Here is a 23,804-nt window from a genome sequence, read left to right as displayed (position 1 = left end):
GCGGTTTTTATAGCAAACACTTTGACCAATCGTGTTGGACTTTATAGGCATACCATGGTTACTATTGGGCAATGCAAATGTCAATCATTTTTGAGGACAAAGGAAGGCAAACTTTGAGGCTGAGCCAAAATTTAAAGTTAAAAAAAACGATATCGAAAGTTTTTTTAAATAGGATTTTTTTGTAAAAGTTTTATTAACTTCCTATACAGTATCCTGCTCTATACTACCGCCCGGTAAGTGGCGGTAACACACCAAACGTTCGGTGTTTTGGAAACCGCAAAATAAACTACACAAGAAGAAGAAAACGCTTCGCCTGACGCTGAAGAACAGATGAATTTGGGAACGCATGGCAGCACGCTGAGTAGTACTTAACGCGCGTTTCCCAAGATATCAAGATTCTTGTTGATCCAACGTTCAGCGAACGAATTGACCATTCGTAGCCGGCTCGTTCGCGAACGACACATCACTAGAACAGATGGACTTGGGAACGCATGGCAGCACGCTGAGTAGTACTTCACGCGCGTTTCCCAAGATATCAAGATTTTTGTTGATCCAACGTTCAGCGAATGAATTGATCATTCGGCGACCTAATAATGCCGCTGCACCAACTTCCAGGAGAAGTGTGGCTGCATGTACTGTCATATCTCAGCGTGGCAGACAAGCACAGCGTCCGGGCGACATGCAAGTACTTTAAGCAATTTGTTGACTGCGGATTGCTGTGGAAAGACTGGACTATAATTCTGGGTTTCCCGAAAGGTTCTTACAGCCGTCAGTTTTGGGAGACGCTGCGTCGTAGGAAAATCAATCACGTGGTGGTGAGGAGCACCAAAGAGAAGGACTTGAAGCAGTTAGCTCGTGGTCTACCGTCTATCACCTCCTTGGTTATGGACATAAACTCTCAAGAGAGTTTGGGCTATTTGAAGTACTTTCCCCAACTTACGCATCTGGCTGTGAGGTACAGTTCCAACTCTCTTCTGCTGGACGCCTCCACAGTGTGTGAACCAGAGAAGATGACACATCTCAGCATCTGTCGAGTTGAGTTCCCCTCGAAATCCAGGCAACGCTTGGATTTTGTTTTCCAAGACTTTGTAAATCTGACATCTCTGGTGTGTCATGACACTGGGATCAGCGCGCCATATATTTTAACGGTTATACTTTGCCGCCTTCCTCGACTGAAGCATCTGTCATTGACCTGTGGGAGTGGTGTGAAAGGACAACGAGTCCCCGCATCTTTCCCAGGAGAGGCGACACTCGGGCTATCCAGTTTGGAGCTCATTCACTGTGATCATTTATTACTGCGTGAGACAATGAAGCTACTGCCTAACTTGCAAACACTGGTTCTCGTCTATATGTATTCTGTTTACGACGTTCCGTCTCAGCTGCAGCTTACTGCCAGTGAGGACATGAAAACATGGCTCAGTGGCCTCCATCACCTGTCAACCTTGGTCATCAAATTGGGTCCACGCGTTCACAGTTACGTCCGCTTCATCCCAGTTTCGGTGAGCAGGCTCACGCTCCGTGTTCCAGGACTAAACTCAGGGGAGTTTGCATCCGTTGCGTCGCAGGTACCCAATCTCCTCCACCTCCACGTCGACACCTGGCCCACACATTTGGGAACACTAGCTGCTGAAATCCCTCAGCTCTTTCCAAAACTCCAAAGTCTCAAAGTCCGAGGTGAGCATGTGTCAGAAGAGGACTTTTTAGGCTTTCAGAAGATGGCGGACCTGAGGTATGTGGAGATGTTGGATAGCTCGCCTCAATCCTCGAAGGTAGCTGCAAAACTCCAAATGCTCACCAACTACAGGCTGCACGTCACAATGTCACATCAGAGAGATATTTTGGAATGTCACTGCAGCTATTAGTCACGTTTTTAACGCCGAAAAAACACTGACACGTGCATATGAACTGCATGATTAATTTTTTTTTTAAATAAAGCAACCACGCCTCCACTTGTACTGCATCATGTCATTATTTTTAATTGCATCCGTTTGTAATTGCACCCAGATGCAGTTTTGCCGACTACGCGCTGATAATTTCTTACTTTCTCATAAAACAGTGCTGGAATCACGAAGAATGGTGTCCTAGCACCGTTTGTCCGCTAGGTGGGGCCCCGACTATTCAATTCAGTTACGATCTGGGGAGAGAAGAGCTGATGGATCATAATGGAGACAGCAAGATTATCGATCTTGAGAGGACACCTGTGACGTGGGTGGATTATCTCAGCAAATAATTGCTAAAATATCTATTTTTAGACACGTTAATGAACAACATTTGACGCTACAATTGTATAATGCCTGACATTTGTTTAAAGTCATGTTGACAAACATAAGAATATGAACAACCAAAAGTCACAAAGCAATGCCAGAAATAGAGCTCATTTTATTTGCATTAGTTGGATTCATCAATTTGTAATCAGGCCCCACATAAACGTACATAGCACCCAAGCAAGCCAAAGCTCCTTTGAAAATAAAATTCGTAAGCATCACAAAATGTTCTTATATTTCGCTTAATCTCATTTAAAAGTAGAAAGCTCGTTTTCCTCGACAGGCAGAAACTAGGAGGTAACTGTAAAATCAATTCCTGTTAATATTTGTAGGCAAATAGTCTAACAAGGTGCAACAAGCGAAAAGCTGTGGACGTTTAAATCAGCAGGATGTGTACAGTCATTGCCAGTTAAAATGTTCACCAAGGGGCTTTCCTACGCCATCCTCTTCTGCTAAAGTGTACTTTTGCGCATTTAGAAAGTAGATGCAGCACAGCAGACAAAAGTCTCCCTGAATTCACACCAGAAAGGCTCACATCACAGGAAAGACCCACACAGTGTATTCGACCTTATTGCATTGACAAATTTGGCACGTTGCTTCCTCCGATTTACAACTACAAAATGTACATTGAACACCTTGCACAGTCTGTGATGAAAAGTAAGCACGTGGGAGGAAATAAAAATAAAGCGAGTAGCCCACAAAAACCTGCTACCGTTTGGCACTTGTAGCAACCACATAGAGTTTTGTTGGTTGAGAGGAAAAAAACAGAGCACTAGGTTTTCTTTGAACAACAAGCTAGCAAGTGTGTTTGTGTGTGCATGGCAGAGAACAGGCTGGACTACCATCAGCCTGCATGCCAGTAGAGCCAGCTCTCTCCGCAGCTATGTGAGTTACAAATATATATTTTCATCAAAACAGCGACAAAACACAGTTCTGTCAAAGGATCGAGATATCAATTTACTGTTGATTCACTTTGTGATGTCCGCTGGTTGTTAGTGCTTATAAAATTATGTAAATGACAGTGGCATGCACTCGCATGAACCATTTTTTTTTGTATTCAATAGTGATCAATTCACAATTGTAAAAATCTGAAGAGATGCATTCTTTGTCCTGATAAGAATTTGTTGCAATTCTAGAAATTGTGCATGAATACAGGTGTAAAATATCTGCATTTCCTTTTTTTTTTTAATTGCATCAATAGTCAAACATCATAAAGCGTGCCCTATATCGAAGTGAATGGCACGATAGAAAGAAAAAAAAAAGGGGCGATAAGGTTACTCCCGGTGGTATAAAATAACTCATGTACAAGAGTCACCAGTAGGTTACCAACTAACATAGATTCCACCTTAAGTTGTAAAAAGGTACCTAAGCACCTCAAGCCAGTAAACATAGGATCTCTTTTCTTTGTGTTATTAGAGTAGAAAAAGTATTTGAAAAAACACACTAAATAGTAAAATTCACTATGTGACAACTGGGACAGTCCCATCAAGAGATCTGTGTTTGGAGAGTGCAAAGACAATAACTGCTTGGAGGTTTGTTGATATCATTCACACCAATTGGCCACACAAATGCTCTAACAGCTCTGCGCACTCCATTCAGTTAAGCGGCTGACTCAAACTTCCAAAAGACTATTTGAACACAGGCGAACCATGTGGCTTAAAGTCTAGTTCTGTACTTGGGAGAATCTAACCGTTTATACGGGGACATTCACCCTTTGATGCGTATTAAACTTACACAACACACGAGCGGGACCATGTGTTCTTTTGTTGCGTGACACGATTATGACTTTTAAAAAAAAAATCTCTTTGGGCTGGCTCATCAAACAACCTTAGCCAAATTCCTGAGTTTGGACAGGCAAGAATATCCTTTCGGTGTCAGAAGTCGCAAACAGGAAATTGTAATCATGTGACCCACCGTGTCTCAGACTCATGCATGTGGTAGAAAAACAATTGTGTGCATGTAGAAGAGCGAGGAAAGGTGCACAGTCTAGCTGAAGAGTTTGATAAAGCAACCGTGGCAGTAGGGCTTGTCATTCTGCTCCTTGAAGGTGCCCTTGTTGAGCTGCTTGAGGCAGAAAGCGCACACAAAATGTTCCGGGTGAAACTTCTTGCCCATCGCTGTGATGCAGCGGCCCGTGATGGCCTTCTGGCAGCCCGAGCACAGCGAGCCGCGGCGCTCGTGGTAGTGCGCCTCGCAGTACGGCTGACCCTCGTGGTCAAAGAAGCTGCCGTTTATGAACGGCGTGAAGCACTCCTGCAAACGACAGCGTGCAAATCAAACGACGGGGCTTTATTTATATGTCGAGTGGATGGAGTGAGTCGAGGCTCTCACCCTGCAGACGAAGCATTCGGGGTGCCACAGCGAGTTGAGTGCGGAGATGTAGTTGTCCAGAATGGCTCGGGCACAGCCTCCGCACTTAGGAGCAAACATGTCAAAGTAGTCCTTCCTGCAGAAGGCCTTGCCATCCTTCTCGTGAAACCCTGCACGGAAGCAATGATTCATGCTGACGATCCTGCATGTTTTTTTCATAACTCCAACCTGAATCTATTCATAGAGTGCTCTAGTACCTTCTGGCCCAAAGAAGGCTCCACACTGGGCACAGAAGAAGTGCTCGGGATGCCAAGTCTTGTCCAAAGCAGTCACCACTTTCTGTGAAACAACAACAACCTTGATCAGTTTGTCCAATTTTGAAACCAATAAGGGATCTTTTATCTTATGAAAACAGTCCTATGGGTAAAATAACACATTACCTCATAGCACATACAGATGAGTATAAATAATGTGCATATTATAACCTCACCACTAGGGGGGGCATGGTTACAAAAGACCAACTACTCCTACACGAAACAAATTGAAGCAAATCAATGGAAACCCACTAATGTACGATTAGGCAAATTACGTGTGTGTACACACGCTCTCCAAGAACATCAGAATCCACTTGCATAATATATTGGTGGCTGTGCTGTGAAAAACACGCGAGTCCATTTTTGTCTTTTTTTTTTTAACCTTCATTTCAAAATATTAATCCAAAGATTTTGATCTAGCTTTTGTATTGGGGCTCACTGGATTGAACACTATAGATTTGTACGGCTATCTATTTATTCATGCCAGTTGCTTTTGAAAGAAGTCAACTGTGGATGTGTCAAACAATCTCTGAGGCGGCGGATTGGAAAATCTTGGGAGTGACTAATGTTGGGCATTCCCTGGTTAAAGTCCACTGTCGACTTCCCCTCCCAGAGGCACTGGAGCACTTGTGTATTGTGTGTGTGTGTTTGCTAATCATGGAAAAAAAAGACATGAATGTGTCTGTCTATACCACACAAGAAGTCACTCATCCATGAATGGCCGTGTTCCATTAGCCTCGGAATAAATAACTAAACAATATCCGCGCATCCAACAGTAGGTTATGGCATGAGTGTGTCCATGTATGCATTACTAACATCCAGTATGGGCCCGTTACAGTAGTGGCATCGCGGCGAGAAGAGACTGTGATAGTCTTTCTCGCAGTAAGGTTGCCCCTCGCGCTCAAAGAAGTTCCTGGAGCCGATCTCGTCCTGGCAGTGGGTGCACACAAAGTGCTCGGGGTGCCACGTTCTTCCCATGGCAGTCACCACCTGAGGGATTAATCGCACAAGGGATGTAATGAGCTGCAAGGGAGAATGCCTGATATAGAGAAAATGTGAACTTACAAAGCCCCAACGGGATTTGTTTTGAGAAATATTAGCCTACGGTGGCGTGTCACGACAACTTCAAATAATCCTCATTGGCATCCGAGAGCATTTTATGATTATGACCTAATAACATTTTATGGAGACTTCATTTTCACCTTGGGCACATTTACCGTGTAGTCAAGCTGGTGTACTGCAGTCCTACATGAATGTCGTTAAATCAGACGGGTTGCTATTGACCGTGTGCAGGTTCGACACGTTTGTACATCAGTGTATACGGAATCACCTGTCCAACGATGGGCTTCTTGCAGGCACCACAGACACCTTTAGCCACAGTCTGGACTCCCAGTCTGTTCAGGTCGGATTGCAGGCTACCCAGCATGTTGTCCAGTTTATTGGCGGGCTTTGGTGGTCCGGTGGGAGAAGTCTTTCCCTGGGACTGGATCTGACAGACATTGTAGAGATTTAGTATGAGGGGTTAAAAAAAAAAGGCAAGAAAGGGGCAACCTCTCTTTTCTGAGTTTGTTGGCTGTATTCCGACAGTCCAGGAAACTAACTAAATAAATAACATTCGCGTGAAGTCTAAAAGCTCATTGGACCAACCTTTCATTAGCTATCCCTTGAAGACCTTGAATTTCCAATTTCATAAAAATCAAAGATATAAAGTGTAAGGGCGGCATGGTGTCCGACTGGTCAGCACATTCGCCTCATAGTCCGGAGGGTTCGATTTTGGCTCCGGCGTTCCTGTGTGGAGTTTACATATTCGCCCCCTCCCTGCGTGGGTTTTGTCCGGGTACTCCGGTTTTCTCTCACGTTCCAAAAATGTGCACGGCAGGTTAATGGAACAATCTAAATCGTCCGTAGGTGTGACTGTGAGTATGAATGCTTGTTTGTCTTTATTTGTCTATGGTAGACCTCGCACGAAGACGGCTGGGATCGGCACCAGCACACCCGCGACCCTCGTGAGGATAAACAGATCGGATAATGGATTATGTGTGGGTTAGCATTTGGCTTTTTGGACTGAGGTTACTGAAGCTAAAAGATTTTTCAAAGGGCACCATATTATGATGATACAAATGTATACTGTTCTGACCGTCTTTAAGCTATGGCATCGTTTAATGACTGTTCTGTAAGAATGGATTTACGTGTAGTGAGCCCTAAATGTAGTTTCAGTTGCACCGCAAACCAACCATTTCCGCATATGGCCAGTAGGTGTGATGCTCAACTTGCCTCTAAGCTCTTAAACTCCACTCAGAACACAGCAGTCTGGGCGCTGTCATACATCAGAATTAGAAAAAGGGTCTCAGTAATCTCGAGCCTGGGTGTCAGCGCCGCTCATAACCTGGACTGACTGGGTTTCAGGCGACACGCAAAGAGGTTATCGGTTTTCAGCTTGCTGCCAAAAACAGACCTAAGGATCAAACAACCCCTTGGCTGCCATAAATACAGAAGGTATAAACTTGCGATTTCACGAGCAAGCAAATTAGAGTAGTTTTAAAGGACACTAAATGGAGTGACTTTAACAAAAAGGTGAAGAGAGGGGAACCATGCCTGCATAGGTTGGAAGAGGGCGTCATACTCAGTCTGACAGGTCACTGATACAAAAACCTTGCGGGGCGGAGGTGGTGTGATGGGCTTGGGTGGGGGGCTTGGTGATGGAGGGGGCTGCACGGGAGGAGGCGTGGGCTCCCTTGGGGGAGGAGTAGGCTCCTTGGGAGTCGGCGGGCTAGGCTCCCGGGGGCGCGGACGGGGGGGGGGGGGGGGGGGGGGGGGGGGGTAACGGTAGTGGCGGCGGGGTCTGTTTTACTGGAGGTATCTTTTTGGGAGTTGCGGGGGACTTCAGAGGGGAGAGGACTTTTCTCTGGGGGACAGGAGACTCAGGAGGGATGATGATCTGGAGGGGGGTGGGTGAGAAAGGAAATTGCAAAGAAGAGCGAGGAAAGGAAAGCACAGCAAATAGGGAGGAAGAAGAAGAAATGGCATTGACAAAGTAAAAAGTTGCCACTAAAAAAGGTGAACAAGTCACAAAGGAATATTTTCTTCCTTATTTCCCAGATCATTCAGCCATTTTAGATTTGAACTGGATGTTATCATGCCGCTCTGTGTTTCTAACATCTACCTTATCCACTGGTGGCAGGGCCCTTTCTTCGCGAATTCGCTGCGGGTTTGACATCACGATGACTCCTTCCGTCAGCCACTCATCCGGCGGCTGTTTACGCCGGCGTCGCACCCGGCCGATCCCCAATTTCCCCTCGAGCTCCTCAATGAGCCGATCTTGCGACTGACTCTTATTCACGATAACCGGTCCCATTTTACGCCGCACTACTCCATCCTTGTACATGGGATGCACGTTGGACGTCTCTTTTGTGCGACGTATAACCGACTTGAGCTGGAGAGTAGATGGGAGTAGTGGAGGTTGTGCCAAATTCCAAGTTGGGTTTCAAGCACAGGAAGAACAATCAAGAGCACCCGAATTATGCTGCTGTCAAAATGCTCTGCATTTGCACCACACGCACGTATCCCCAATTGAATTTCTTGCCGAAGAAAACATCACTCTCTTCTGTCATTGCAAAACCAAGCCGCTCGCTATTGTTAAGTGAGGCATGGCATGCCGGAGACTCAAGACAATACAGATGCATCACAAAGCGCTTTCGCAAGCCAAAGCCAGGCTGAGCATGAAGGGAAATACATCCTGTATCTAAAAACATATTTTCACTGGCAAAAGTTTCAATCTTGACGTTTGCATCATTGCGTAAACATCACAGGCGAGGTCCTGCGGCAAACAGAATTGTTGACTCAGGCAAGTGGGAGCATGCAGTCATCCTCTTAGTAATTCTTTCGACATCAGCCACAAGAAACCTATCCCTTGGGAGCCTGTTGCAATTCTGAAGCATTGACACTCCATGCATCACACCACACTGGTTCAACTTCGACAATGCTTGTGTCGAACCGCAGGAACGTTCCCGCGGCCCGAATAAGCCATTTGGGATATTTTCAACTGTTGCTTATTGATTTACTTCATGCCATCTTATTTTTGGAGCTGATTTGATGCGTCTCCTACTTGGCCAGAAGCTGACAAACGCTCGATGGCAGATGGCTGCTGCGTTGGCAGATCCAACGTTGCATCTGGTGTCCCTGGGCTGGTGGAGGGGGTGAAACACTCATCAATCCAACTGGCTTCAGTCATTGGTGTCAGGGTCCCCTCTCGGCTCACATCTGGGTACGTGCCATCATCTTCATCCCATGGTCCGCTCTCATCCCCAGGCGCAAGACAACTGGGTGTTTGCTTTTCATCTGGTTGAGTCAAGTCAAGTGCTAGAAGTTTATCTAAGGCATGATCCAATACAGGCTCCCGGCACGGCCACGATAGGTCCATTATTTCACTTGGCTGATATGTTGTTGTAGGGGAAGATGAGCTTGCCGATGATGCAGCAGAGAGTGAAACTGGCCAATGTCTGAGACTACTACTAGTATCTGCAACCGCGTAGGTCTTTTTGATGACTAAAGCAGGACTCCTTGGAGCTGTAATTTCGCTTTTTCGAACTGTCGCTGGACTCGAATTCTTTGGACGTATTACTGGCTGTGCAGTCTGAGGGACTAATTCTGGAGTACAACTTTTGGTATCGGTTTGTGAGACATCGAGGACAGTCACCGGACTTGCAAGCTTTGGAACTGGACTAGAGAGTTTTGGAATTAAGACTGGACTCCTGGGAACATGACTTGAAACCTGTCCTGATAGTTTTGGAACGGTTACTGGGCTGTTCGATATTGGCAATGATTCTGGAGTTGTTGCTGTGACTGGACATTCTTTCTTTTCAAGTATATCTTGGCCAGGATGTGCAGGTTCTGGACTGTAATCTTTAGGACTAGAGCTCAGACTCGAAGTTAGACTCGACTGTTTGGACAAACTCAGCGTAACTGGGATAGAAACATCAACTAAACAGGGTTTCCTAGCAGCAGGGCCTGAACTGAAACTACGTGAATTCTTTCCAAGTGAACTTGAGGCTTCATTAGCAGAGACTTGAGTGACTGATGGACCGGATGAGCTACCAAGTTCAGTTTCAATGAGTTGCTTTGGCGTACTCGAACCACGGAAGCTTTCCAAACAGGAGATCTCTGAAGTGACAACGCCACCAACTTCTTTTCTGGATGTTACAACCGTGACAGTCGAACCAGCGGTAAAGGTAGGGCTTGAACAACCGTCTTCATCTATGTGGAGTTCCAATGGATGAGGAGTACAGGGGGGTGTGGTGCAACAAGATAACATATCAATATCCACACACGAGTCGATATGGGTAACTGAGGACGGAGCGTCAGGGGTTATCATTGGTGAGTCCGCAGGGTATGAAGGGTCTACCACTTCCTGGTTCATTGACCGTTGAGAGCCAGATTGCCCGTAACACACACATACGTATACACAAAGACATACACAGTGATAGAGAAAAGAAAAACAGATCAAGAAAAATACACTGAGATGAAGGGAATGGAAGGTGAAGTCTAACAAACACACAAATGAAGTGCGGGCATACAGTCGTTAACATTTTCCATTTTAACTCATCGCGATTTCGAATTGTATCTCGAATTTTCAATTTATGACCTTCAATAACATGGTTGCAATGCATGATATCATTCTCAAATGAATACATTCAAACATATTTTTTTTTAAAAATGCTCACATTGCTTTGGACTTTGAAGTCCGACAAGGAGGCCATCAGCTCGTCGAGCTCTCGTGTGGCAGAGGAGGCAGACATTCTCGCTTGTTGCTGTCCTTGTGTTTCCTGTCCATCAATCTGCCCATCCGATACCAACAAGGGAGTTGGACTAAAGGAAGAATGGTTCACATTCAATTGTTGACTTGTCACAACAATGTTTCACGTTCTTGACGGATTCATTTCTCTCACCTAGTTGAGGGCACGGAGCTCTCCAGCTCATCCAGAAGGCTCTCCACGCTTGGCCGTACATCTTCTATTCCTCGAACCGCAGCACTGCGTGTGGGCTTTTCCAACAGCGGTGGCGAGTCCTGGGATGGAAGGGACACTCCGTTCTCCTGAATACTTTGGACCACGACGCCAGCAGGCAGAGGCGGGGCGGCCTCTTCTATAGACGAAAATAAGATATTGACGCTTTCAGCAAACTGTAAACTGCTGTCATTTGAAATCGTGAAAAGTTGAATGGAAACGGTTAACGGGCACACCTTCAATAGGGAAGGCGGGGGTGCTTTGCTGGACGGAGTTGAGTTCCAGTAGCAGGCGATCCAGCTCTGACAGGTTGTTGCCAAATGACTGGTTAATGGCAGGTGAAGATTCACTGCTCTTCTGCTTATTCGGAAAACTGCACATAAAGCGGAGACCTTCAACATCGATTCACAATGTCACAATGGTCAGAACATCATTTTCAAAGACAATGTATCCAAAGTTCAAATTTTAACGCTGTTTTTGCGGTTTATGTTTCAACCAAGTGTTTTACCTGTACACGTGGTCCTCTTCTCCAGGGTGTTGAGGTGGACTGCTGTTTTCTCTTGACTGAGGCGAGGGAGTCACATGTGAATTAGTCCGTTGTCTTTATTCCATTTAAATGAAGGTACACTTTCACCGTGACCGACCTCAGTTCATCTTGAGAGTTATGATACTTACGAGAGCATTTGCGTCTGCTTCCTGAACTCCATTGAGTGTTTTCTCAGAGGGAATGGGTAGTCCTTGGGGTGAAAAGCAGACCTCTTGCGGCGCCTGACCTCCAACAGGGAGGGAGTAGGCCGCCTCATCAGACAGGAAAAGTGGACATTTGGAAATGTGGGATGTCGTGGATTCAAGGTCTGCCAACAAAGCATCTACAGAAACACAGAATGAAGATTTTGTATGACACACGCGGGTTTAGTTAATACAACAAAATACTCCAGAGTGTCCATGATTCATTTTTGAACATTTTTTTTGCACACTCAACCACAACAGATACGCACTTGTGGGGAAGATGAGTGTAAACTTTCAACTTTGAAGCATTCACACTGTCATTTACACTTGAGTTATTCATTGACCCTCATTTGTTTGGAGTCTCTTCATGTGCCTACCAGTCTGTCATTTACACTTGAGTTATTCATTGACCCTCATCTGTTTGGAGTCTCTTCATGTGAAAAGTGTCTCCTCCACTCCATTACAGCAAGCACGTGCTGCAATGTAAAAACTTGGAGGCAATGACGATGCACAGAAAAAGAAAGTAAATCATTCGCAGATGATACAGTAAACGGTGATACTACACTCTATACCTGGGCTTATTATAGCATACCCCTTCACCACAGCAGTGTTTTATTTCTCTTGCAAGATTTCATAAAGGCTTTTAATGAAGTCCAATATTTAAGAAATGAGGTCACAAAGTCTCACATGAAACATGCATTTAAGTATAAATAAACCACAAAAGATGAGTTAATGAAACATTTTGGGGAAGGGCGTTTACAAAACAGATACAGTATAAAGGGGGGGCACACTCAATTTAATGGCAGGGGCATCTTGGGTTGACCTCACAGCACTGGCATGCCAGTACCAACTTAGCTACTTGCCCCAAGTGAGAAAGCCAAGCCCGCAAAAGACAACTGACAGGAATCTTCCAACTTTGGCACATTACTCACGGGAGAGACGATGAGGGAACTTAAGTCGAATAGAGAAAAGTGGTCCTCACTTGGGAACCTAAACAGTAATTTGGCTGAGCCGGATTACATTAGAAGAGTTATAGTGCATGTCATTGGGCCGTGTGGTTACAACTAAGCCTAAAAGTAATCTATGCAACCATTAATTGTCCAATACATTGTTGCTGGTTTTATTTTTTTCAAAATTTAGTTTTCACATTAAAACAAAGCCAATTACACACAACTTCAAGTCCATGAAATACCAATGAGTCTTACACATAATTAAAAGCAAGTGAACAATTAAAGATCCACCATCTGTCGATTTGTGACCTTTGGCATAGAATAAGCCAAGCAATGACAAAAAATAAATACAAAAATTAAAAGCCCTATCAGTCCCTCTTTCTATCATGACTCCGTTCTAGTAAAACTTTGAACAATTGCTATCTGGCCTTCTATGGGATCCTGGCAGGGCACTCAGCATCAAACTTGGTCTTTAAATACAACAGCAAGATCACAAACTGTAACATTAGGAACATCTGACGACCTGGAAACCAACGCTTAGAATAGCACTGTGTCATCAGACGGTAAGGAGCGGAGCCATAGCGTATCCACTCGGACTGAGCGAGCACTAGCATGTATGGCGTGGCTCACATGTCACTAAACTACAGAGGGATGCAGAGCAGAGATTCCACTGTGGACAGTCACACCGCCCACTGTGACATTGCCGACTGCAAAATTGTGTACGCTGCCGAAGCCAAACCTTTGTGAGTCGTGGAAAAATAGATCTTGAAAAGAGAGGGGAGAAAAAAAAAATACAATCGCCTCTCACATCAAGATCTGTACCCATCATGCATCAGCACAAGGGGAAGTCAACGTTTTTGTAGTAGTGGTTTTCGACAAGATGTGTTTGTGTGGTTTTCCTGTGTTCGAACAAGACGTGGGTAAAAATATCGATTCATCAATACACTGTAATACTTTCCCACGCGATACACTGTCGATTCAGCAACTCTGGTCAGTGGAGGACACTTGGAATGTCATTTACGTTGTACGGATGAAAGCCGCGTTTGACCTCAACAATGCCCAGCCCTAGTTTGATCCATTTTGACATCGGTCCCTTTTTTGTGAGATGTGAGAAAATTGTGACACTGCAATATCGACATGGGGCCGAAAAAGATTTTTCAGGTCGTGTCATCGAAAAAGATGCAACATAAATTTGACTGGAAAAGGCCATTAAAATCATTGCGCCCCACTCCTGCTGCTGTCAGAACAAAGCTGAACTGCAGCTGCTGAAGATCTCAGTCAACAGATGTTAGTCCAGATGGTTTGCACTGGGGACGCTAATCAAATTAGCTATGCATCTGAACTGGCTTTACCCTTCGCTGAAAACAATTTTCAGCTGCAAAATAAGTTAGTGCTGAAAGATTAACCCTCGGGCAACACACAATTTTAATTGCCCGACATGACAATGTGGGTGATGGATGAAATGTGGAGATTATCCATAAAGTGGCATGAATAACGTGGTAAACAAAAAGCAAATGAAGCAGTTTGGACGGAGTGATGAGTATGTTTTGAAGCGTGTCTCTTCACTGAACGGCGTGCTCCGGCCCATCCACCAACTACACAAATACAGAGGTGTGCCAATTTCCTCTGCCAAGAGGACAAACACGTATTCTCCTGTGGCCCAAAAAAAATTACCTCCAGTAAAGAGAGAAAAATCACAAGAGCCCTCAAGAATCATCAGTTTCCAAAAAAGAAATCTAAGAAATACAACCAAGTCACCGAGCGGTGTGGTGTGTGCAAGTTCCTACGGGTTATGAAAGCATCTTGACTTGTTTGTAAAACATCGCCAGTGCTAATGATAAAGGCCATGTAAAATCCCATTGATGGGCAAATAGAAAACTCAGGTGTTTTGTTTTGAGTGTCATTGTTTTAATACAGTGGTTATGAACGTCTATTCATACGAAATTTTCAAGTTATGAAACGCCTCAACGGGAAAATATAAAGTGTTCATCAGTCGGGCGATCGCTCACACAAACGTCCTTGGAACAGTTCTTTACAAAACGCCAGGGAAAAACCACTCTGAGAGACAACATAAACTAAAGAGCACTAAAAACGATGAGGACGCAGTTAAAAGTTAAATGACCAACATTTTTATTCTTTACTCTGTTCTTTATTTTTTACATTATGCACAACTCTCATTTATTGTGCAATAATCTAATGGTAACATGTTTGTTACATATTTTGATGCATTTTTATGCTTCATAAAACATTTATGTCTGAATTTTGAGGGGCTTGGAACGAATTAGGGCATTTATATGGAAAACACGTCTCTACTTACATTTTTTTTTTTTTGTGAAGAAATTTCTTCCAGAACATATTAATTTCGTAAGTAGAGGTACCACTGTATATCGTTATTTTACTTTGTAACTAACTGAATCTCTGATTGTTATTTTAAGTTACATTTAAAGTTGAGTTGAATAAATGCTACATGTTTAATTAAATCAATGAATAACCGTTTTTTTTAAATTGTGATTTCAAAATGATCGCGATTGTACGGTTTTTAATCGGCCGATCGGAATCTGCTCATGTTTAAAATGTAATCACAACTGCACAACGGGCTTGGCACAATGAAGCACGGCAATGAGACAGTGAGTGAAACTGCGAAAGTGTCTACATGCACAGCTCTCAAGGCTACATTGTGAGTTGATGCAGAACCGAGGAGACTCCCTTCCTCTCAGATGAACGGTATGCATTTTAATTACACGGACATTGCTTCATGCGGGCGATCATCACGGGAGAGCAAAAGAGGAAGTGAGGGGAAGATAAAATGGGACTGACGAGATCTGAGCAGCAGGAGAGCGGATGAAAAGGAACAGGATTTAAAAAAAGGAGGGGAGGGGGTGGGCGGGCGGGGGAACTGCAGGAAAGAAGGGTATGGAAAGAGAACCATATAAGGAGTCGACTGTGAACAATGCTGTGGCGAACTACAGTAAGAGCAGCTCAAAAGAAAGAATATGAAGGTTAATTGCAGATATTAAGTCCAGACAAGGACTGCAAAAGAGGCGGGACGCCCGGTGTCATCTTGACATCGTACACGACACACATCTCAGCTAATGCGAGCACGCAACAAATCGATGCGCTCGACAGATCTGATAAAGTCAAGATTGTGGCTGATAGTGGTTTCTTTGGGGCGGGGGTGAAGGGGGTACCAAGAGAAACATGATGTTGAAACCTGCACAGGGGTGATGTTGAGTTTCGGTCTGAAACTAAAGTAGGGCTGCCTTTCTTGCTCAAGGCAAACAAGAAAAAAATGGCTTCATCATGGAAGTTTCTAAATGTCATGACATTTAAAGTAAGACTGCTCTAATATCAAACCCTCTCTCCGTTTGCGCTTGACTCATTCCTTTGATTCTTCTCTGCGTGTTCGACGCAGCTAATAGGAAATTCCTGACATGCCGCGGCTCGTCGTCGAGAGACACACGAGTGCCGAACAACCGAACGAGATAGCTTCAAGGGGCAGCGCCAGAAGTGTGTTCAAACAAAGCGGGTGAGCGTATAATGCGATATGACAGCCTTTCATGTTGTGTTGTGAGTGAGACGGCCTGTTGGTGCTAACACACAATGAATACCAACGCCGGGGCTTGGACCGCAACAGGAAACGGGCGCTCGTGAGTCGTGCACTTGATGCCCCCCTGAGGGACTCTGTGACAGTCGACAGGTTCACCACTTTTTCCCCACACGATAAAACACAGGTGCAACAATGAGACAACAAAAATATACGCAGCAGCCTCGTCGCTTGCAATCCCCCCCTCCAATGTGACCTTAACCTGTGGGACACAAGACATCCTGTTAAGTCGATTCTAGGCGGTCACAGTCGACAGGAAGCCAGAGCATGTGACTCACTTGGGTACTATGTTAGATGTTAAGACAGCATTTGATGCTCTTGTGCAATGTTCCCTCCAAGCTCTCACTCTTTCGCCGAGCACCGCATGCACACTTTACATTTCTACACTCCATCATTTCCATCCCAGATTCATTTACAAACAGGACACCACACCATTGCCACTTCCCTTACAGTTTCAGCCGTGCGACCGAAGGGCCAGACTCGCTTGTTGTAGAATAGTTTACTTTGAAGCATACGTTTTACAGACATGCACTCACACTCGCCCCTGACAAGACGCAACAGGTGACGCGTGGACGACTCCGTTCAGGAAGTCCAAACGAGGGCGTAGTTTATGAGCCGCTGAAATGAGAATCTTTCCTACATTTCAGAGGTCAGGTGACTAGATTTTGGTGTTTTTTGAAATGACATGTTTACCATTAGTTATGAGCGGATAATGTGGTACTTACACGATTTATACAGATTATATTGACACTTAATTATTCTTAAAATGACAAATCTACATCACGTAACTTGCTATGATGTCAAAGTGAAACGAACAGGAAATTTGGTTGGAAAGTCTAATAGGAGCAGAACCACAAAAAAAAAAAAAACAATTTGGAGGTCCTAACTTGTCTTTGAGATTTTGGCCAACGCTGAATTGCCAGGGAATGAAATCATCATTTTGTGTGGGTGGGGCATGGCAGTGAAACACAAAACTCGAATAAGTCCGAGCCACAAGGTCCGACCGAACGGCTTGTGTGTGTTGACAGAGCCCGCCCTTTACGAGACTGATAGGCACTTCCTTCGATGCAATAACTCTGCTTCTGACACTCTAATATCCTTCAAAGCTCACATCGTCTGTCTGGCACACGGCCCAATGACGGGCATGCGGGGGTCCCGAGGGCTCTTCTTTAGATGATAAGCAAACAGGAGGTTTAAATCACTGATGCGCGTCTGCCAATAAAGGACATCATCGCACCGAGGGCCGATAAATTATAGAGTGTGGGATTTTAATAAGAATAGCATTTTGAACGAGTACTCGATAAGAGGAAAATTGATACATGAACGCCATTTTTTTTTCTTGATGGTATATTTTTGGGCCGCAAAAATGCTTCGGCCCATGAACATTTTGGTCTGTGATGGGAAACTACAAATGTTATTGTGTCAAATGTATTTCCACGAAAAATATAGTTTGAGAAATTAAGATTTTATTTATTTTTTTTGTGGTGAGACTTGTGTGGAAGCTGGAGTGCATAAAACAATGGGGTGGAAAGATGGCCTGATATATTTTTTTTTTCTCCGACATCCAATCAGTTGAGTCTGGTTATGTATTTCCTCCAGTAAAGTAGGTCAGAGGCTCGGAAACAAGCTGCTCTCTGTCCCCTCCAGGAGGACAAGGACACAGGGAAGTGAAGTGAGAGGACAGTGACGGTAATGCAGAAGCAAACCACTCCGCTGGAAAACAATCAGCCGTGTGCCAAGCTGCACCATATCTGCCTTGTATGCGGAGGTGAATAATCTTCACGGGACTGCAAAATCTTGATTGATACTCTGACACATTTGGAGCTCCTGCCTATGTGGGCAATCAATAATTTCGAACAATTAGGAACAGCCTCCAATAAAAATGCGACACAACAAGCGACAAACAGGTGTGAAAACAATAGCCCTCGTCTTTGCTCGTCCCACTTGGCAGAGGGAATCCTTTATCTTTCCCCATTAATCAAAGGCCTTTATCGCTGTACCTTTATTAAACCCGCTGCCAACATTTTCTGATATAAGAGCCGCGGCTTATCTCACCCCGCACACCACAATGAACATAAGCTCTTGGACCATGTGGAAGACAAATTGTCAAAAGCATGCTTTTGAAGCATGAGGAGTCACTGAATCATGGGGTCGAAGCTAAAGGTTTTCCTTTGCACAGCATGCCTGTTCGCGTGACCAATCTACTTGTACCTGGTGCCAGATTGACACCGGAAGACTGATAAGGTGATACCGTTCAGAGTTCAACCATAATTTATGTGGCAATTGGAAAGGGGTGGGGGGGGAATCAAAAAGGAGAAATATCATGATGACCGTAGTAGGGCAGGAAGAGGAACTGACGGTTGCCGCCGTCTCCTCTTCTGGCGCACGAAACAGGCATCGCCAAACACACAAACAGCACACACTGACGGTGTTGACAACTTAGCCGAACATTGTCAGAAACTACTGCTGGCAACACCTTGCAATAGCTAATGCTAATCAAAGGTAACACTGCAGCTTTGCTTACCTTTTGCCTTGGACAAACAGTTCTTTGGTGGCCACCCCTTGAAAATTATTCTTTTTTTTTGGGGGGGGGTCTCTCAAATTAGCCCTACTGTTTCATAACGTACACATTTTCAGAAATATGGAGAAAACTAACATTTTTTTCAGGGGGGGGTGTTATAATGCCATACTTGAAAGGTAGACAAGCACTTAAAAACCCAACGATTTAACTAAAAAACAATAAAGTCTATATAACATTATAGGCCCCTTTTGAGTCTTCAAATACAACACGTATGCGTTAAGAATGTAAAAAAAGGTTTCTGTTAAAAAATAAATAAATGCCTGTACAGTTAATATGGAGAACATTGACCCTGGAACGGTACAATTTCCATTATTTGTAATGTAGAACACAGATTCTGAATCTAAACAGGTCAAAGAGTTTGTTTGAAATGAGAGGTTTTGCCGACTACATAAAAGCTACCACACTCATGTCAAGTGTTTCGGTCGAAGACTCCCTTTTTTTTCTTCGAGCTGCTTTTATTTATTGATTCTTGAAATGTAACATTAGCTTCAAAATCTGGTAGCCTGGAGGCACACGAGGGAAGCAGAGCACACATCTGGACACATTTTCGGATATGAGGATTTGCCCCTGTGGGCTCAGATATCTCACTGAGGAAGTCCACCGAAAAAGGGAGGGAGTGACTCACAGCATTTGTAACCTGCAGTGTTGGTTCGCGGCACACAATGCACTTGACTGCCACCACGGTACGGAGCTCTCTCATGGCACTTCCTGTCACAAATCATGCCCTTCGCAAGTTGAGGAGCAGCCACAACAAATAAGAGCTTACTAAAATCTGCCATGTACCCACAATGCAGCTAACAGATGTTGGCTTTTCCACATCAGGGCCTGAATATGTGATTTATTATTTTACTGGTTGTGTTCCTACATCAAGCCACTGAGTACCAGGACCCACATAAAGCGACATGGCTGGCTGACGAGCTGTCACCGCTCACTAAGATTGTCCACGCAAGCTAACTGTGATCTCAAGAGCACGTGTGTGTGTGTGTGTGTGTGTGTGTGTGTGTGTGTGTGTGTGTGTGTGTGTGTGTGTGTGTGTGTCGACCAACATATGGCTCAAAGCCCTTCAGCAAGTTTACTTCAAAGTTAAACAGATGGAGAAAACTCCGCAGGAATGAATGAAAGGGATTCCTGCAAAATCTCACAAGTTACATTCATCCAGTGCGGGCTTGTACATAGAAGGGCAACGTTACTTGAAGTCCAACTCCAAATAGGAAGTCAAGTTGTTTGATGGCAGACTTACAATATTGCTGTCAGAAAATTTGACAAAATGGAGAGCAGAAATGAGAAAATACTTGCTTTTCATGCATTTAAAAAGCTTTAAAAATGCTCTCAATATCATTATTATCTCTCCAAAATTCCTTTAACATTCCATAATTGGGTCTCATTTCCGCACATTTTGCCAAACTACCAACTATTAAAACAGTAACTCCTACCTTTACAATTTTACACTTGGCAGGGCTATAAAAAGAAAAGCAAAAGTGAGTAAAACAAATCTCAAGTAACCACATGTCACTTCTGCAGCTTTTCTATTGGCGTAAACAATTTGCCAACCTAAATTTAGAGACAAGACTATCTAGGCTACATCAGTTCTCGTATAAGAAGTACTCTGTGAGAGACATTTCCAACGCTGCGGCGGCTGAGCTCTGGGGAGTTGCCTCACATCAAAACGCTGCCACTATAATGACAGCGTGGCAAATCACAATGAGAAGTTAACAAAGATGAGAAGTAGTACACATCACACGCAGAGAAAGGAGTCCATTTGACAGCCGTGTCTTGTGCATAGCCTGAGTTTGACTTTGGCAGAAGAAAAAGTGCGGAGGCGAGGTCAATGTAAGTTTGCCTTGAGCAATGTCACGGCATCACGAGAAGATTAAACACATCTGTGTCAACATCAAAGCAATTCAAATCATCGCTCCGCTCGATGTTTCCAGTTTCCCTGTCTTGAGAGAAAGCCGACGACCAAAATTTACAATCTGCATTGATCTACTCTGCCAGCTTTTAAACTGTCAATAGACAGTGGCCTGTGTGGCTGGCCACCTGGAGGCTTCAATGGAGAGAGGGTGCGTGAAGCAAGGAGGAGCATGAATTATGGCTGTGGCACAATGCTTTCATGTGGCTTAACACCTCGCTCCCATGGCTGGGTCACACGACACATTTCAACAATCCAGCGTGTACTCCTGTGCAGCCTGAGGAGGAGAATGCAAAGCTGCCTCGTGGGATCCGAGACCAAAGTGAAAGAGAGCAAAGAGAGGTGTCTGCAGGCCACTGGAAGGTTTCAGGTTGCTGCTGGCTCATCACTTGAAAAGAGGGACTCTTCTTGTCTGCTAAAAATACATAAAGGGGCTCTTATCTGGGTGGTGGATCGACCATTTCACCTCCCAAAGTGCTGTTTGGATAATTACAACCAGACAGCAGACAAAACACTAAGCCCGATACATACTACCCAATGTGAAACTATAACTTTTGAGACCGCAGGCAAAAGCATGATATTATTTACAACGCTGTGACACAGACGAGATACTGGGTTGCGTGACAACCTTTTTTTTTTTCTTTTTCTTTTTTAAGCAGCCACTTCAAGGCGTGCCATGTAAGCCGAAGGAGCTATCCATGAACATGGAATGGATATAGAATGACTAATATTCTTTGTAAAGTGTCACCCCCACCACGTTAGCAACGACAGGCGTGGCCCTATCCAAATAGTAGCTCTGCTTTTGGATAGGAATGTCCAAATTATGAGAGTAAAACACTTGATAGAATGTCCATTTATATTGATTTTCTTCATGCTAATGCAAAGGCAAACAAAATCCCTTCAGAAATTCCCTCTAAACTTAATTTTACGCAAGACTTGTAAATACACATTACCAAAGTCAGCGTGGCAAAAAAAAAAAGTCTCAACATGCTGGTGGCTTAATTAGCCTACTTCGGAGGTTTCCCTCTCCTTTTTAATTACAGCACAGTTTTTCCCGTTAACACAAGGGAGTATTTGATTTAAAATATTTACAGAGATCACACAAAGTTACTGGCTGATCCTAAATAGAAATACAGTAACTGTTAACATGTGGTGCGAGCAACAGACTAAAAAGGAAACATGGACGGCAGCATTCAACTCCAGCTGGGCTTGAACAGAAACGCACCACTTCTGTGACAGTATAGTTAATTATTGACTTTAAACATGCCTGGTTGTTTTCGTAGCCTGTGAATGCCAATCTTGCTCTCAATTTGTCGTCTACCTCCAGTCGAACCCCCAACACAAACAGATTCTAATCAAATGTTACAATCAAATTACTGGCTGTACTCATTAAAAGTTCGAGGACCTGAAGTGGCGACTGATTGTTAACACAAGAGAGCAAAGGTGTGTAAAAATTCGTGGACTTTTCGTCACGTACCTGAAGGGAACATTTAATTAAATGACCACACGGGGCCTTTTCTCAGCTTCGTACACAAACTTGGGACATATATACGTTTTCATCACACAAACAAGGCCGCTTAACCACGTATTCGGGTACACGAAGGTTGCTAAAGCGCCAGCGCACGCAGGCATGTTATTGAAATGTTGCGCTAGGCTAGATTTACCTAAATCATCCATGTTGGCCGGAAATCAGCGCTGTTGAGAGAAACCCCGCGACGTTCCCGCTCAGTCGAGCACCGTTTTGGGCTGGCCGCTCCTCCGATGTAGCGTCCGCTGGCTCAAATGTGCTGCACGGGCGCAGCGAAGTTTTCAAGTTGCCCCTTCAGCACACTCCCTAACAGCACTCATCGCCAGATTGCCCCGGAGAGGAGAATCTCCCGAGCAGTTAGAGCAGGAGCCAGCCCCCCTGCCAGCCCGACAGCCGCCCTGTGCTGCCCACCAGCTCAACACATAGGAGCTTGCACCATCTAACGGCGTATGAGGGAAGTGGCGACCGTTGATGCCACTGTCAACTTGCACGATTTTTGTCATCAATTGGTGAAACAATACATTTGCTTTTTTATAAATTCACTTTAAAATTGTACTGTATAAGGGACCTCTTAGAGCAGGGTTGGGCAACCTTAGGCCCCCGTGGAGACTGACTCACCATGTAGTCTAAAATATCTCCATTCCGGCAATGGCCAGCCTGTATTACTGATTCATTGTTTTAAAAATTCCAGAGCCATGCTTTTTTTCCCTAACTATAATTTCGACTATAATTACATTTTGATTATGTATGTCCATGCAGAAGAAGGAAGGTCACACCGTTGTTTGAGAATTGTAATTTATTTTACCTTACACATTAAGTGCTTTAAAATGACCTTTTAAAAAATGTATATATTGCACTGGACAAAAAATTCCAGATTAAAAAAAAAAGCCTAAACAAATACAAAAACTAATAAAAATAAACAAAAAATAAATAAATAAAAACGAACAATTTTTTTCTAAAAGCTAATGAAAAGTAACTGAATTATCAAAACAAAACTCAAAACAAAAGTAAAAACTGACTACAATAGAAAATCTTGGTTCTGGCATTGCGGAATCGCCTTATAAACACCCGTGTCATGGCTCTGAAACTACCCTAGAAGTTCGAAAAAGAACAACGTGAGGAAAAAGAAAAAACATCCTTTAAAAATGCACTTTCTTTTTGAGTATGGCAGGTAAACGGTGACATGGATGAGTGGGTGGTATCCCATTGTGAGATTTTGCACCCGTGCTCTTAGTATAACGTTACCCTCCTCACATCACTGCACTAAAATAACAACAGGCTTTTGTCTCGCCAAAGCCCCTCTGCGTCAGGAGACAAACATTTTGATGCCAGCATGCAACACACACACACATAGAGGCACACAATGTCAATGAAGGCATGAAGGTTTCATCTTGATCTCTGTGGAATTTCTCCAACCCCAAGCACATTCACTACCTAACATGGTGTGAAACTGGTAGCGGCAATAACCTTGTGGCCCTGAATTTATTCCATCAATGTGTATGGCAGGAATTTAGAAAGAATTGACAGAAAAAAAAAGTGGGCCACTTCATTGCAAAGCTGCTAAAATGTTATTATTAATGAAGTATTCCTCCGTAGTCCTTTCAAATTCTTCC

At 44.1% G+C, this 23,804-nt stretch overlaps 1 protein-coding gene across 3 annotated transcripts; it reads right to left on the bottom strand.

Annotated features, from left to right (window-relative positions):
* Positions 1–2,359: 2,359 nt before the first annotated feature.
* LOC109522504 (paxillin-like) lies at positions 2,360–22,607 on the bottom strand. Of its 3 annotated transcripts, XM_019881133.1 has the most exons (11): positions 22,328–22,587; positions 11,566–11,759; positions 11,399–11,454; positions 11,127–11,263; positions 10,834–11,029; positions 10,609–10,753; positions 6,219–6,377; positions 5,705–5,878; positions 4,832–4,913; positions 4,596–4,744; positions 2,360–4,517 (listed from the first exon to the last, which is right to left on the bottom strand). In XM_019881133.1, exons 1-11 carry the CDS (start codon positions 22,338–22,340, stop codon positions 4,251–4,253), a joined length of 1,572 nt encoding a protein of 523 aa, XP_019736692.1. In that variant the 5' UTR covers positions 22,341–22,587; the 3' UTR covers positions 2,360–4,250. The 3 variants fall into 3 exon arrangements, with proteins under 3 accessions (XP_019736692.1, XP_019736690.1, XP_019736691.1); XM_019881131.1 differs by lacking the exons at positions 2,360–4,517; positions 4,596–4,744; positions 4,832–4,913; positions 5,705–5,878; positions 6,219–6,377 and adding exons at positions 7,545–7,826; positions 8,052–8,321; positions 8,994–10,295 and having other exon boundaries at positions 22,328–22,607; XM_019881132.1 differs by lacking the exons at positions 2,360–4,517; positions 4,596–4,744; positions 4,832–4,913; positions 5,705–5,878; positions 6,219–6,377 and adding exons at positions 7,711–8,321; positions 8,994–10,295 and having other exon boundaries at positions 22,328–22,606.
* Between the last annotated feature and the right edge of the window lie 1,197 nt (positions 22,608–23,804).

This window comes from Hippocampus comes, unplaced genomic scaffold (genome assembly GCF_001891065.2).
Source record: "Hippocampus comes isolate QL1 unplaced genomic scaffold, H_comes_QL1_v1.1 scaffold68, whole genome shotgun sequence".
Taxonomy (NCBI): Eukaryota; Metazoa; Chordata; class Actinopteri; order Syngnathiformes; family Syngnathidae; genus Hippocampus; species Hippocampus comes.
Note: the sequence above shows the minus strand (reverse complement) of the source record. Positions and strands in the feature narration are given on the sequence as shown.

Excerpts from the sequence above, each read along its gene's own strand:
- LOC109522504 (XM_019881131.1), bottom strand. Across the intron at positions 11,264-11,398 it reads GAAGAGGACCACGTGTACAG|TTTTCCGAATAAGCAGAAGA; the intron begins GTAAAACACTTG and ends CTTTATGTGCAG. Across the intron at positions 10,754-10,833 it reads AGCTCCGTGCCCTCAACTAG|TCCAACTCCCTTGTTGGTAT; the intron begins GTGAGAGAAATG and ends TTCTTCCTTTAG.